This window comes from Scyliorhinus torazame, chromosome 26, assembly GCF_047496885.1.
Source record: "Scyliorhinus torazame isolate Kashiwa2021f chromosome 26, sScyTor2.1, whole genome shotgun sequence".
Taxonomy (NCBI): Eukaryota; Metazoa; Chordata; class Chondrichthyes; order Carcharhiniformes; family Scyliorhinidae; genus Scyliorhinus; species Scyliorhinus torazame.
In genome coordinates, this window is record NC_092732.1 from 42597314 (window position 1) to 42613538 (window position 16225).

General features: G+C 55.8%; 1 protein-coding gene across 1 annotated transcript in view; it reads right to left on the minus strand.

The window, feature by feature from the left end:
* LOC140403014 (OTU domain-containing protein 7B-like) overlaps positions 1 to 16225 on the minus strand; it is a 185927-nt gene that overhangs the window by 24604 nt on the left and 145098 nt on the right. Inside the window, 2 exon segments of the mRNA XM_072490668.1 lie at positions 12502 to 12616; positions 12988 to 13137. Coding sequence (XP_072346769.1) covers positions 12502 to 12616; positions 12988 to 13137 — 265 coding nt within the window.

The following is a 16225-nucleotide window of genomic DNA, read 5'->3' on the forward strand; positions in this document are numbered from 1 at the left end:
CGGAGAGGGACATTAAACCCGGTCTGGGATCGGAGAGGGACATTAAACCCAGTCGGAGCGGAGAGGCACATTAAACCCGGTCTGGGAGCGGACAGGGACATTAAACCCAGTCTGCGAGGGGAGAGGAACATTAAACCCAGTCTGGGAGCGGAGAGGAACATTAAACCCAGTCTGGGAGCGGAGAGGAACATTAATCCCAGTCTGGGAGCGGAGAGGAACATTAAACCCAGTCTGGGAGCGGAGAGGGACATTAAACCCGGTCTGGGAGCGGAGAGGGACATTAAACCCAGTCTGGGAGCGGAGAGGGACATTAAACCCGGTCTGGGAGCGGAGAGGGACATTAATCCCAGTCTGGGAGCGGAGAGGGGCATTAAACCCAGTCTGGGAGCGGAGAGGGACATTAAACCCAGTCTGGGAACGGAGAGGGACATTAAACCCAGTCTGGGAGCGGAGAGGGACATTAAACCCGGTCTGGGAGCGGAGAGGGGCATTAAACCCAGTCTGGGGGCGGAGAGGGACATTAAACCCGGTCTGGGAGCGGAGAGGGACATTAAACCCAGTCTGGGAGCGGAGAGGGACATTACACCCAGTCTGGGAGCGGAGAGGGACATTAAACCCAGTCTGGGAGCGGAGAGGGGCATTAAACCCAGTCTGGGAGCGGAGAGGGGCATTAAACCCAGTCTGGGAGCGGAGAGGGAGATTAAACCCAGTCTGGGAGCGGAGAGGGATATTACACCCGGTCTGGGAGCGGAGAGGGACATTACACTCGGTCTCGGAGCGGAGAGGGACATTAACCCAGTCTGGGAGCGGAGAGGGACATTACACCCGGTCTGGGAGCGGAGAGGGGCATTAAACCCAGTCTGGGAGCGGAGTGGGACATTAAACCCAGTCTGGGAGCGGAGAGGGACATTAAACCCAGTCTGGGAGCGGAGAGGGGCATTAAACCCAGTCTGGGAGCGGAGAGGGACATTAAACCCAGTCTGGGAGCGGAGAGGGACATTACACCCGGTCTGGGAGCGGAGAGGGGCATTAAACCCAGTCTGGGAGCGGAGAGGGACATTAAACCCAGTCTGGGAGCGGAGAGGGACATTAAACCCAGTCTGGGAGCGGAGAGGGACATTAACCCAGTCTGCGAGCGGAGAGGGACATTAAACCCAGTCTGGGAGCGGAGAGGGACATTAAACCCGGTCTGGGAGCGGAGAGGGACATTAAACCACAGTCTGGGAGCGGAGAGGCACATTAAACCCGGTCTGGGAGCGGAGAGGGACATTAAACCCGGTCTGGGAGCGGAGAGGCACATTAAACCCGGTCTGGGAGCGGAGAGGGACATTAAACCCAGTCTGGGAGCGGAGAGGGACATTAAACCCAGTCTGGGAGCGGAGAGGGACATTAAACCCGGTCTGGGAGCGGAGAGGGGCATTAAACCCAGTCTGGGAGTGGAGAGGGACATTAAACCCAGTCTGGGAGCGGAGAGGGACATTAAACCCAGTCTTGGAGCGGAGAGGGACATTAAACCCGGTCTGGGAGCGGAGAGGGACATTAAACCCGGTCTGGGAGCGGAGAGGGACATTAAACCCGGTCTGGGAGCGGAGAGGGACATTAAACCCAGTCGGAGCGGAGAGGGACATTAAACCCGGTCTGGGAGCGGAGAGGGACATTAAACCCAGTCTGGGAGCGGAGAGGGACATTATACCCGGTCTGGGAGCGGAGAGGGACATTAAACCCAGTCTGGGAGCGGAGAGGGACATTAAACCCAGTCTGGGTGCGGAGAGGGACATTAAACCCAGTCTGGGAGCGGAGAGGGACATTAAACCCAGTCTGGGAGCGGAGAGGGACATTAAACCCAGTCTGGGAGGGGAGAGGAACATTAAACCCAGTCTGGGAGCGGAGAGGGACATTAAACCCAGTCTGGGAGCGGAGAGGGACATTAAACCCAGTCTGGGAGCGGAGAGGGACATTAAACCCAGTCTGGGAGCGGAGAGGGACATTAAACCCAGTCTGGGAGCAGAGAGGTACATTAAACCCTGCCTGGGAGCGGAGAGGGACATTAAACCCAGTCTGGGAGCGGAGAGGGACATTAAAACCAGTCTGGGAGCGGAGAGGGACATTAAACCCGGTCTGGGAGCGGAGAGGGACATTAAACCCAGTCTGGGAGCGGAGAGGGACATTAAACCCGGTCTGGGAGCGGAGAGGGACATTAAACACAGACTGGGAGCAGAGAGGGACATTAAACCCAGTCTGGGAGCGGAGAGGGACATTAAACCCAGTCTGGGAGCGGAGAGGGACATTAAACCCGGTCTGGGAGCGGAGAGGGACATTAAACCCAGTCTGGGAACGGAGAGGGACATTAAACCCAGTCTGGGAGCGGAGAGGGACATTAAACCCGGTCTGGGAGCGGAGAGGGGCATTAAACCCGGTCTGGGGGCGGAGAGGGACATTAAACCCGGTCTGGGAGCGGAGAGGGACATTAAACCCAGTCTGGGAGCGGACAGGGACATTAAACCCAGTCTGGGAGCGGAGAGGGACATTACACCCAGTCTGGGAGCGGAGAGGGACATTAAACCCAGTCTGGGAGCGGAGAGGGGCATTAAACCCAGTCTGGGAGCGGAGAGGGACTTTAAACCCAGTCTGGGAGCGGAGAGGGACATTAAACCCAGTCTGGGAGCGGAGAGGGACATTAAACCCAGTCTGGGAGCGGAGAGGGACATTAAACCCAGTCTGGGAGCGGAGAGGGACATTAAACCCGGTCTGGGAGCGGAGAGGGACATTAAACCACAGTCTGGGAGCGGAGAGGCACATTAAACCCGGTCTGGGAGCGGAGAGGGACATTAAACCCAGTCTGGGAGCTGAGAGGGACATTACACCCGGTCTGGGAGCGGAGAGGGACATTAAACCCAGTCTGGGAGCGGAGAGGGACATTAAACCCGGTCTGGGAGCGGAGAGGGACATTAAACCCAGTCTGGGAGCGGAGAGGGACATTAAACCCAGTCTGGGAGGGGAGAGGGACATTAAACCCAGTCTGGGAGGGGAGAGGGACATTAAACACGGTCTGGGAGCGGAGAGGGACATTAAACCCAGTCTGGGAGCGAAGAGGGACATTAAACCCAGTCTGGGAGGGGAGAGGGACATTAAACCCAGTCTGGGAGGGGAGAGGGACATTAAACACGCTCTGGGAGCGGAGAGGGGCATTAAACCCAGTCTGGGAGCGGAGAGGGACATTAAACCCGGTCTGGGAGCGGAGAGGGACATTAAACCCGGTCTGGGAGCGGAGAGGGACATTAAACCCAGTCTGGGAGCGGAGAGGGACATTAAACCCGGTCTGGGAGCGGAGAGGGACATTAAACCCGGTCTGGGAGCGGAGAGGGCCATTAAACCCGGTCTGGGAGCGGAGAGGGACATTAAACCCAGTCTGGGAGCGGAGAGGGACATTAAACCCAGTCTGGGAGCGGAGAGGCACATTAAACCCGGTCTGGGAGCGGAGAGGGACATTAAACCCAGTCTGCGAGCGGAGAGGGACATTAAACCCAGTCTGGGAGCGGAGAGGGACATTAAACCCGGTCTGGGAGCGGAGAGGGACATTAAACCCGGTCTGGGAGCGGAGAGGGCCATTAAACCCGGTCTGGGAGCGGAGAGGGACATTAAACCCAGTCTGGGAGCGGAGAGGGACATTAAACCCAGTCTGGGAGCGGAGAGGGACATTAAACCCAGTCTGGGAGCGGAGAGGGACATTAAACCCAGTCTGGGAGCGGAGAGGGACATTAAACCCAGTCTGGGAACGGAGAGGGACATTAACCCAGTCTGGGAGCGGAGAGGGACATTAACCCAGTCTGGGAGAGGAGAGGGACATTAAACCCAGTCTGGGAGCGGAGAGGGACATTAACCCAGTCTGGGAGCGGAGAGGGGCATTAAACCCAGTCTGGGAGCGGAGAGGGACATTAAACCCAGTCTGGGAGCGGAGAGGGGCATTAAACACAGTCTGGGAGCGGAGAGGGACATTAACCCAGTCTGGGAGCGGAGAGGGGCATTAAACCCAGTCTGGGAGCGGAGAGGGACATTAAACCCAGTCTGGGAGCGTAGAGGGACATTAAACCCGGTCTGGGAGCGGAGAGGGACATTAACCCAGTCTGGGAGAGGAGAGGGACATTAAACCCAGTCTGGGAGCGGAGAGGGACATTAAACCCAGTCTGGGAGCGGAGAGGGACATTAAACCCAGTCTGGGAGCGGAGAGGGACATTAAACCCAGTCTGGGAGCGGAGAGGGGCATTAAACCCAGTCTGGGAGCGGAGAGGGACATTAAACCCGGTCTGGGAGCGGAGAGGGACATTAACCCAGTCTGGGAGCGGAGAGGGACATTAAACCCGGTCTGGGAGGGGAGAGGGACATTAACCCAGTCTGGGAGCGGAGAGGGACATTAACCCAGTCTGGGAGAGGAGAGGGACATTAAACCCAGTCTGGGAGCGGAGAGGGACATTAACCCAGTCTGGGAGCGGAGAGGGGCATTAAACCCAGTCTGGGAGCGGAGAGGGACATTAAACCCAGTCTGGGAGCGGAGAGGGGCATTAAACACAGTCTGGGAGCGGAGAGGGACATTAACCCAGTCTGGGAGCGGAGAGGGGCATTAAACCCAGTCTGGGAGCGGAGAGGGACATTAAACCCAGTCTGGGAGCGTAGAGGGACATTAAACCCGGTCTGGGAGCGGAGAGGGACATTAACCCAGTCTGGGAGAGGAGAGGGACATTAAACCCAGTCTGGGAGCGGAGAGGGACATTAAACCCAGTCTGGGAGCGGAGAGGGACATTAAACCCAGTCTGGGAGCGGAGAGGGACATTAAACCCAGTCTGGGAGCGGAGAGGGGCATTAAACCCAGTCTGGGAGCGGAGAGGGACATTAAACCCGGTCTGGGAGCGGAGAGGGACATTAACCCAGTCTGGGAGCGGAGAGGGACATTAAACCCGGTCTGGGAGGGGAGAGGGACATTAACCCAGTCTGGGAGCGGAGAGAGACATTAAACCCAGTCTGGGAGCGGAGAGGAACATTAAACCCAGTCTGGGAGCGGAGAGGAACATTAACCCAGTCTGGGAGCGGAGAGGAACATTAAACCCAGTCTGGGAGCGGAGAGGAACATTAAAACCGGTCTGGGAGCGGAGACGGGCATTAAACCCAGTCTGGGAGCAGAGAGGGACATTAAACCCAGTCTGGGAGCGGAGAGGGACATTAAACCCAGTCTGGGAGGGGAGAGGATCATTAAACCCGGTCTGGGGGGGGAGAGGGACATTAAACCCAGTCTGGGGGCGGAGAGGGACATTAAACCCAGTCTGGGAGCGGAGAGGGACATTAAACCCAGTCTGGGAGCGGAGAGGGACATTAAACCCAGTCTGGGAGCGGAGAGGGACATTAAACCCAGTCTGGGAGCGGAGAGGAACATTAAAACCGGTCTGGGAGCGGAGAGGGGCATTAAACCCAGTCTGGGAGCAGAGAGGGACATTAAACCCGGTCTGGGAGCGGAGAGGGACATTAAACCCAGTCTGGGGGCGGAGAGGGACATTAAACCCAGTCTGGGAGCGGAGAGGGACATTAAACCCAGTCTGGGAGCGGAGAGGGACATTAAACCCAGTCTGGGAGCGGAGAGGGACATTAAACCCGGTCTGGGATCGGAGAGGGACATTAAACCCAGTCTGGGAGCGGAGAGGGACATTAAACCCGGTCTGGGATCGGAGAGGGACATTAAACCCAGTCGGAGCGGAGAGGCACATTAAACCCGGTCTGGGAGCGGACAGGGACATTAAACCCAGTCTGCGAGGGGAGAGGAACATTAAACCCAGTCTGGGAGCGGAGAGGAACATTAAACCCAGTCTGGGAGCGGAGAGGAACATTAATCCCAGTCTGGGAGCGGAGAGGAACATTAAACCCAGTCTGGGAGCGGAGAGGGACATTAAACCCGGTCTGGGAGCGGAGAGGGACATTAAACCCAGTCTGGGAGCGGAGAGGGACATTAAACCCGGTCTGGGAGCGGAGAGGGACATTAATCCCAGTCTGGGAGCGGAGAGGGGCATTAAACCCAGTCTGGGAGCGGAGAGGGACATTAAACCCAGTCTGGGAACGGAGAGGGACATTAAACCCAGTCTGGGAGCGGAGAGGGACATTAAACCCGGTCTGGGAGCGGAGAGGGGCATTAAACCCAGTCTGGGGGCGGAGAGGGACATTAAACCCGGTCTGGGAGCGGAGAGGGACATTAAACCCAGTCTGGGAGCGGAGAGGGACATTACACCCAGTCTGGGAGCGGAGAGGGACATTAAACCCAGTCTGGGAGCGGAGAGGGGCATTAAACCCAGTCTGGGAGCGGAGAGGGGCATTAAACCCAGTCTGGGAGCGGAGAGGGAGATTAAACCCAGTCTGGGAGCGGAGAGGGATATTACACCCGGTCTGGGAGCGGAGAGGGACATTACACTCGGTCTGGGAGCGGAGAGGGACATTAAACCCAGTCTGGGGGCGGAGAGGGACATTAAACCCAGTCTGGGAGCGGAGAGAGACATTAAACCCAGTCTGGGAGCGGAGAGGGACATTAAACCCAGTCTGGGAGCGGAGAGGGACATTAAACCCGGTCTGGGATCGGAGAGGGACATTAAACCCAGTCTGGGAGCGGAGAGGGACATTAAACCCGGTCTGGGATCGGAGAGGGACATTAAACCCAGTCGGAGCGGAGAGGCACATTAAACCCGGTCTGGGAGCGGACAGGGACATTAAACCCAGTCTGCGAGGGGAGAGGAACATTAAACCCAGTCTGGGAGCGGAGAGGAACATTAAACCCAGTCTGGGAGCGGAGAGGAACATTAATCCCAGTCTGGGAGCGGAGAGGAACATTAAACCCAGTCTGGGAGCGGAGAGGGACATTAAACCCGGTCTGGGAGCGGAGAGGGACATTAAACCCAGTCTGGGAGCGGAGAGGGACATTAAACCCGGTCTGGGAGCGGAGAGGAACATTAATCCCAGTCTGGGAGCGGAGAGGGGCATTAAACCCAGTCTGGGAGCGGAGAGGGACATTAAACCCAGTCTGGGAACGGAGAGGGACATTAAACCCAGTCTGGGAGCGGAGAGGGACATTAAACCCGGTCTGGGAGCGGAGAGGGGCATTAAACCCAGTCTGGGGGCGGAGAGGGACATTAAACCCGGTCTGGGAGCGGAGAGGGACATTAAACCCAGTCTGGGAGCGGAGAGGGACATTACACCCAGTCTGGGAGCGGAGAGGGACATTAAACCCAGTCTGGGAGCGGAGAGGGGCATTAAACCCAGTCTGGGAGCGGAGAGGGGCATTAAACCCAGTCTGGGAGCGGAGAGGGAGATTAAACCCAGTCTGGGAGCGGAGAGGGATATTACACCCGGTCTGGGAGCGGAGAGGGACATTACACTCGGTCTCGGAGCGGAGAGGGACATTAACCCAGTCTGGGAGCGGAGAGGGACATTACACCCGGTCTGGGAGCGGAGAGGGGCATTAAACCCAGTCTGGGAGCGGAGTGGGACATTAAACCCAGTCTGGGAGCGGAGAGGGACATTAAACCCAGTCTGGGAGCGGAGAGGGGCATTAAACCCAGTCTGGGAGCGGAGAGGGACATTAAACCCAGTCTGGGAGCGGAGAGGGACATTACACCCGGTCTGGGAGCGGAGAGGGGCATTAAACCCAGTCTGGGAGCGGAGAGGGACATTAAACCCAGTCTGGGAGCGGAGAGGGACATTAAACCCAGTCTGGGAGCGGAGAGGGACATTAACCCAGTCTGCGAGCGGAGAGGGACATTAAACCCAGTCTGGGAGCGGAGAGGGACATTAAACCCGGTCTGGGAGCGGAGAGGGACATTAAACCACAGTCTGGGAGCGGAGAGGCACATTAAACCCGGTCTGGGAGCGGAGAGGGACATTAAACCCGGTCTGGGAGCGGAGAGGCACATTAAACCCGGTCTGGGAGCGGAGAGGGACATTAAACCCAGTCTGGGAGCGGAGAGGGACATTAAACCCAGTCTGGGAGCGGAGAGGGACATTAAACCCGGTCTGGGAGCGGAGAGGGGCATTAAACCCAGTCTGGGAGTGGAGAGGGACATTAAACCCAGTCTGGGAGCGGAGAGGGACATTAAACCCAGTCTTGGAGCGGAGAGGGACATTAAACCCGGTCTGGGAGCGGAGAGGGACATTAAACCCGGTCTGGGAGCGGAGAGGGACATTAAACCCGGTCTGGGAGCGGAGAGGGACATTAAACCCAGTCGGAGCGGAGAGGGACATTAAACCCGGTCTGGGAGCGGAGAGGGACATTAAACCCAGTCTGGGAGCGGAGAGGGACATTATACCCGGTCTGGGAGCGGAGAGGGACATTAAACCCAGTCTGGGAGCGGAGAGGGACATTAAACCCAGTCTGGGTGCGGAGAGGGACATTAAACCCAGTCTGGGAGCGGAGAGGGACATTAAACCCAGTCTGGGAGCGGAGAGGGACATTAAACCCAGTCTGGGAGGGGAGAGGAACATTAAACCCAGTCTGGGAGCGGAGAGGGACATTAAACCCAGTCTGGGAGCGGAGAGGGACATTAAACCCAGTCTGGGAGCGGAGAGGGACATTAAACCCAGTCTGGGAGCGGAGAGGGACATTAAACCCAGTCTGGGAGCAGAGAGGTACATTAAACCCTGCCTGGGAGCGGAGAGGGACATTAAACCCAGTCTGGGAGCGGAGAGGGACATTAAAACCAGTCTGGGAGCGGAGAGGGACATTAAACCCGGTCTGGGAGCGGAGAGGGACATGAAACCCAGTCTGGGAGCGGAGAGGAACATTGAACCCGGTCTGGGAGCGGAGAGGGACATTAAACCCAGTCTGGGAACGGAGAGGGACATCAGGGAATAGAAATCAAACACATCCACAGTCTGTTCAGAAAGAGGTGTCGTGTGTGTGTCTGTGTGTGTGGTTACAGATCACCATGGGGATTCCCGGTGTGTGTGTCGGGTTACAGATCACCATGGGGATTCCCGGTGTGTGTGTGGTTACAGATCACCATGGGGATTCCCCGTGTGTGTGTGGTTACAGATCACCATGGGGATTCCCGGTGTGTGGTTACAGATCACCATGGGGATTCCCGGTGTGTGTGGGGTTACAGATCACCATGGGGATTCTCGGTGTGTGTGTCGGGTTACAGATCACCATGGGGATTCCCGGTGTGTGTGTGGTTACAGATCACCATGGGGATTCCCGGTGTGTGTGTGGTTACAGATCACCATGGGGATTCCCGGTGTGTGTGTGTGGTTACAGATCACCATGGGGATTCGCGGTGTGTGGTTACAGATCACCATGGGGATTCCCGGTGTGTGTGTGGTTACAGATCACCATGGGGATTCCCGGTGTGTGTGTGGTTACAGATCACCATGGGGATTCCCAGTGTGTGGTTACAGATCACCATGGGGATTCCCGGTGTGTGTGTGGTTACAGATCACCATGGGGATTCCCGGTGTGTGTGTGGTTACAGATCACCATGGGGATTCCCGGTGTGTGTGTGGTTACAGATCACCATGGGGATTCACGTTGTGTGTGTGGTTACAGATCACCATGGGGATTCCCGGTGTGTGGTTACAGATCACCATGGGGATTCCCGGTGTGTGTGTGGTTACAGATCACCATGGGGATTCCCGGTGTGTGTGGTTACAGATCACCATGGGGATTCCCGGTGTGTGTGTGGTTACAGATCACCATGGGGATTCCCGGTGTGTGTGTGGTTACAGATCACCATGGGGATTCCCGGTGTGTGTGTGGTTACAGATCACCATGGGGATTCCCGGTGTGTGTGTGGTTACAGATCACCATGGGGATTCCCGGTGTGTGTGTGGTTACAGATCACCATGGGGATTCCCGGTGTGTGTGTGGTTACAGATCACCATGGGGATTCCCGGTGTGTGTGTGGTTACAGATCACCATGGGGATTCCCGGTGTGTGGTTACAGATCACCAGGGGGATTCCCGGTGTGTGTGTCGGGTTACAGATCACCATGGGGATTCCCGGTGTGTGTGTGGTTACAGATCACCATGGGGATTCCCGGTGTGTGTGTGGTTACAGATCACCATGGGGATTCCCGGTGTGTGGTTACAGATCACCATGGGGATTCCCGGTGTGTGTGTGGTTACAGATCACCATGGGGATTCCCGGTGTGTGGTTACAGATCACCATGGGGATTCCCGGTGTGTGTGTGGTTACAGATCACCATGGGGATTCTCGGTGTGTCTGTCGGGTTACAGATCACCATGGGGATTCCCGGTGTGTGTGGGGTTACAGATCACCATGGGGATTCCCGGTGTGTGTGGGGTTACAGATCACCATGGGGATTCCCGGTGTGTGTGTGGTTACAGATCACCATAGGGATTCCCGGTGTGTGTGTCGGGTTACAGATCACCATGGGGATTCCCGTTGTGTGGTTACAGATCACCATGGGGATTCGCGGTGTGTGTGGGGGGTTACAGATCACCATGGGGATTCCCGGTGTGTGTGTGGTTACAGATCACCATGGGGATTCCCGGTGTGTGTGTGGTTACAGATCACCATGGGGATTCCCGGTGTGTGTGGGGTTACAGATCACCATGGGGATTCCCGGTGTGTGGTTACAGATCACCATGGGGATTCCCGGTGTGTGTGTGGTTACAGATCACCATGGGGATTCCCGGTGTGTGGCCACAGATCACCATGGGGATTCCCGGTGTGTGTGTGGTTACAGATCACCATGGGGATTCTCGGTGTGTGTGTCGGGTTACAGATCACCATGGGGATTCCCGGTGTGTGTGTGGTTACAGATCACCATGGGGATTCCCGGTGTGTGGTTACAGATCACCATGGGGATTCCCGGTGTGTGGTTACAGATCACCATGGGGATTGCCGGTGTGTGTGTCGGGTTACAGATCACCATGGGGATTCTCGGTGTGTGTGTCGGGTTACAGATCACCATGGGGATTCCCGGTGTGTGTGTGGTTACAGATCACCATGGGGATTCCCGGTGTGTGGTTACAGATCACCATGGGGATTCCCGGTGTGTGGTTACAGATCACCATGGGGATTCCCGGTGTGTGGTTACAGATCACCATGGGGATTCCCGGTGTGTGTGTGGTTACAGATCACCATGGGGATTCCCGGTGTGTGTGGGGTTACAGATCACCATGGGGATTCCCGGTGTGTGTGGTTACAGATCACCATGGGGATTCCCGGTGTGTGTGTGGTTACAGATCACCATGGGGATTCCCGGTGTGTGTGTGGTTACAGATCACCATGGGGATTACCGGTGTGTGTGTCGGGTTACAGATCACCATGGGGATTCCCGGTGTGTGGTTACAGATCACCATGGGGATTCCCGGTGTGTGTGTGGTTACAGATCACCATGGGGATTCCCGGTGTGTGTGTGGTTACAGATCACCATGGGGATTCCCGGTGTGTGTGTCGGGTTACAGATCACCATGGGGATTCCCGGTGTGTGTGTGGTTACAGATCACCATGGGGATTCCCGGTGTGGGGTTACAGATCACCATGGGGATTCCCGGTGTGTGGTTACAGATCACCATGGGGATTCCCGGTGTGTGTGTGTGGTTACAGATCACCATGGGGATTCCCGGTGTGTGTGTGGTTACAGATCACCATGGGGATTCCCGGTGTGTGTGTGGTTACAGATCACCATGGGGATGCCCGGTGTGTGTGTGGTTACAGATCACCATGGGGATTTCCGGTGTGTGTGGGGTTACAGATCACCATGGGGATTCCCGGTGTGTGGTTACAGATCACCATGGGGATTCCCGGTGTGTGTGTGTGTGGGGGGGGGGCGGAGGTTGAATAAACTTGGTTTGTTCTCACTGGAATGACGGAGGTTGAGTGGCGACCTGATAGAGGTCTACAAAACTGTGAGTGCCATAGACAGAGTGGATAGTCAGAGGCTTTTCCCCAGGGTAGAGGGGTCAATTACTAGGGGGCATAGGTTTAAGGTGAGAGGGGCAAGGTTTAGAGATGTGCGAGGCAAGTTTTTTTACACAGAGGGTAGCGGGTGCCTGGAACTCGCTACCGGAGGTGGTGGTGGAAGCAGGGACGATAGGGACATTTAAGGGGCATCTTGACAAATACATGAATAGGATGGGAATAGAGGGATACGGACCCAGGAAGTGAAGAAGATTGTAGTTTAGTCGGGCAGCATGGTCGGCACGGGCTTGGAGGGCCGAAGGGTCTGTCCCTGTGCTGTACATTTCTTTGTTCTTTGTTCACACTCTCTGAACCCTGGGGTACGAGGGCCAACAGGGTCCCCCCCCCCCCCCCCTCAAGCACCGCCCCTGTGTCGTGCAGACGCCCTCCGCAGCCTGCTGTCCGCCTCCAGGATTATCCCACGGGGCATTGCATGTCTGCCTGCCGAGACGGGGTGGCAGTCCTGCTCTGGCGGGTGGCAGAAATCCCTGTCAAATCTATCACAAATCTACGCAGCAAGCTTGCAAACGCGGTCAGACTCTCACACTCACCTGGCCAAACGCACGTTGTCGGTGTCATCCGGCCCCCATTCCCAATCCTTTCCCGGATCCACAGCAAAGTGAACGGGAAGCAACTTGTGTTCCGAATCGGTCAGAGGAATCACAGCTGGAGATGGGAAAAGCGAGCAGCGATCAGAAACGGATTGAAAGCGGGCAGCCCTTGCCGACAGCGACAACCCACAAGCTCAAATCGTGGCCGAGACAGGGACCGAGGCGTTTATATAGCGCCAATCAGCTCCTCAGGACATCCCACAGCGCTTCACAGCCACTCAGACATCCTGTTGGGCATGCAGTCACTCCTATCGTATCTCAAGCGAATTCGCGGAGAGCAAAATCACCGAGACTGCAAGCAGATGGCGATGAGATTTAACTGTTTCACTGCTGTTTATTGAAGGATAATTATTGGGCCCCAGGACACACCAGGGAGGAACTCACTCCACAGTGACAGTGTGCCGGAAGGATTGCCAATGTCAGTACCTTGTTCTTTGCTGGACTCTCTCTGTTCCATGGACACCAGAGCAGAGAAGTGAGCCTGATCATACGCCAGGACGAGTGGAGATCGGTGGCACTTGTTGGCTGGAACCTCCAGAGGAAGGTAAATCCCCCCGAATGGTATGGGAGCGAAGGCTGCAAAGCAACAAGAGCAATTACAGTCAGTACAGCTGGACACTCAGCAACGGGGGAGAGAGTGACTGCTCGGCACACTGGCAGACGTCCCATCGAGAATCCACCACCCCCACCACCCAAAGGCTGGTTTGAAATGGACACTGAGACAGACGACGGTTAGTGCAGAGGAAGCTTTACTCTGTATCTAACCCCGTGCTGTACCTGTCCTGGGAGTGTTTGATGGGGACAGTGTAGAGGGAGCTTTACTCTGTATCCAACCCCGTGCTGTACCTGTCCTGGGAGTGTTTGATGGGGACAGTGTAGAGGGAGCTTTACTCTGTATCTAACCCCGTGCTGTACCTGTCCTGGGAGTGTTTGACGGGGACAGTGTAGAGGGAGCTTTACTCTGTATCTAACCCCGTGCTGTACCCGTCCTGGGAGTGTTTGATGGGGACAGTGTAGAGGGAGCTTTAATCTGTATCTAACCCCGTGCTGTACCTGTCCTGGGAGTGTTTGATGGGGACAGGGTAGAGGGAGCTTTACTCTGTATCTAACCCCGTGCTGTACCTGTCCTGGGAGTGTTTGACGGGGACAGTGTAGAGGGAGCTTTACTCTGTATCTAACCCCGTGCTGTACCCGTCCTGGGAGTGTTTGATGGGGACAGTGTAGAGGGAGCTTTAATCTGTATCTAACCCCGTGCTGTACCTGTCCTGGGAGTGTTTGATGGGGACAGGGTAGAGGGAGCTTTACTCTGTATCTAACCCCGTGCTGTACCTGTCCTGGGAGTGTTTGACGGGGACAGTGTAGAGGGAGCTTTACTCTGTATCTAACCCCGTGCTGTACCCGTCCTGGGAGTGTTTGATGGGGACAGTGTAGAGGGAGCTTTAATCTGTATCTAACCCCGTGCTGTACCTGTCCTGGGAGTGTTTGATGGGGACAGTGTAGAGGGAGCTTTACTCTGTATCTAACCCCGTGCTGTACCTGTCCTGGGAGTGTTTGACGGGGACAGTGTAGAGGGAGCTTCACTCTGTATCTAACCCCGTGCTGTACCCGTCCTGGGAGTGTTTGATGGGGACAGTGTAGAGGGAGCTTTACTCTGTATCTAACCCCGTGCTGTACCTGTCCTGGGAGTGTTTGATGGGGAAAGTGCAGAGGAAGCTTTACTCTGTATCTAACCCCGTGCTGTACCTGTCCTGGGAGTGTTTGATGGGGACAGTGTAGAGGAAGCTTTACTCTGTATCTAACACCGTGCTGTACCTGTCCTGGGAGTGTTTGATGGGGAAAGTGCAGAGGAAGCTTTACTCTGTATCTAACCCCGTGCTGTACCTGTCCTGGGAGTGTTTGATGGGGAAAGTGTAGAGGGAGCTTTACTCTGTATCGAACCCCGTGCTGTACCTGTCCTGGGAGTGTTTGATGGGGACAGTGTAGAGGGAGCTTTATTCTGTATCTAACCCCGTGCTGTACCTGCCCTGGGAGTGTTTGATGGGGACAGTGTAGAGGGAGCTTTACTCTGTATCTAACCCTGTGCTGCACCTGTCCTGGGAGTGTTTGATGGCGACAGTGTGGAGGAAGCTTTACTCTGTATCTAACCCCGTGCTGTACCTGTCCTGGGAGTGTTTGATGGGGAGAGTGTAGAGGGAGCTTTACTCTGTATCTAACCCCGTGCTGTACCTGTCCTGGGAGTGTTTGATGGGGACAGGGTAGAGGGAGCTTTACTCTGTACCTAACCCCGTGCTGTACCTGTACTGGGAACGTTTGATGGGACAGTGTAGAGAGAGCTTTACTCTGTATCTAACCCCGTGCTGTACCTGTCCTGGGAGTGTTTGATGGGACAGTGTAGAGGAAGTTTTACTCTGTATCTAACCCCGTGCTGTACCTGTCCTGGGAGTGTTTGATGGGGACAGTGCAGAGGGAGCTTTACTCTGTATCTAACCCCGTGCTGTACCTGTCCTGTTTGATGGGGACAGTGTAGAGGGAGCTTTACTCTGTATCTAACCCCGTGCTGGACCTGTCCTGGGAGTGATTGATGGGGACAGTGCAGAGGGAGCTTTACTCTGTATCTAACCCCGTGCTGTACCTGTCCTGGGAGTGTTTGATGGGGACAGTGCAGAGGGAGCTTTACGCTGTATCTAACCCAGTGTTGTACCTGTCCTGGGAGTGTTTGATGGAGATACTGTGGAGGGAGCTTTACTCTGTATCTAACCCCATGCTGTACCTGTCCTGGGAGTGTTTGATGGGGACAGTGTCGAGAGAGCTTTACTCTGTATCTAACCCCGTGCTGGACCTGTCCTGGGAGTGTTTGATGGGGACAGTGTAGAGGGAGCTTTACGCTGTATCTAACCCCGTGCTGTACCTGTCCTGGGAGTGCTTGATGGAGATACTGTGGAGGGAGCTTTACTCTGTATCTAACTCCATGCTGTACCTGTCCTGTGAGTGTTTGATGGGGACAGTGTAGAGGAAGCTTTACTCTGTATCTAACCCCGTGCTGTACCTGTCCTGGGAGTGTTTGATGGGGACAGTGTAGAGGAAGCTTTACTCTGTATCTAACCCCGTGCTGTACCTGTCCTGGGATTGTTTGATGGGGACAGTGTAGAGGGAGCTTTACTCTGTATCTAACCCCGTGCTGTACCTGTCCTGGGAGTGTTTGATGGGGACAGTGTAGAGGGAGCTTTACTCTGTATCTAACCCCGTGCTGTACCTGTCCTGGGAGTGTTTGATGGGGACAGTGTAGAGGGAGCTTTACTCTGTATCTAACCCCGTGCTGTACCTGTCCTGGGAGTGTTTGATGGGGACAGTGTCGAGAGAGCTTTACTCTGTATCTAACCCCGTGCTGTACCTGTCCTGGGAGTGTTTGATGGGGACAGTGTAGAGGGAGCTTTACGCTGTATCTAACCCCGTGCTGTACCTGTCCTGGGAGTGTTTGATGGGGACAGTGTAGATGGAGCTTTACTCTGTATCTAACCCCGTGCTGTACCTGTCCTGGGATTGTTTGATGGGGACAGTGTAGAGGGAGCTTTACTCTGTATCTAACTCCATGCTGTACCTGTCCTGGGAGTGTTTGATGGGGACAGTGTAGAGGGAGCTTTACTCTGTATCTAACCCCGTGCTG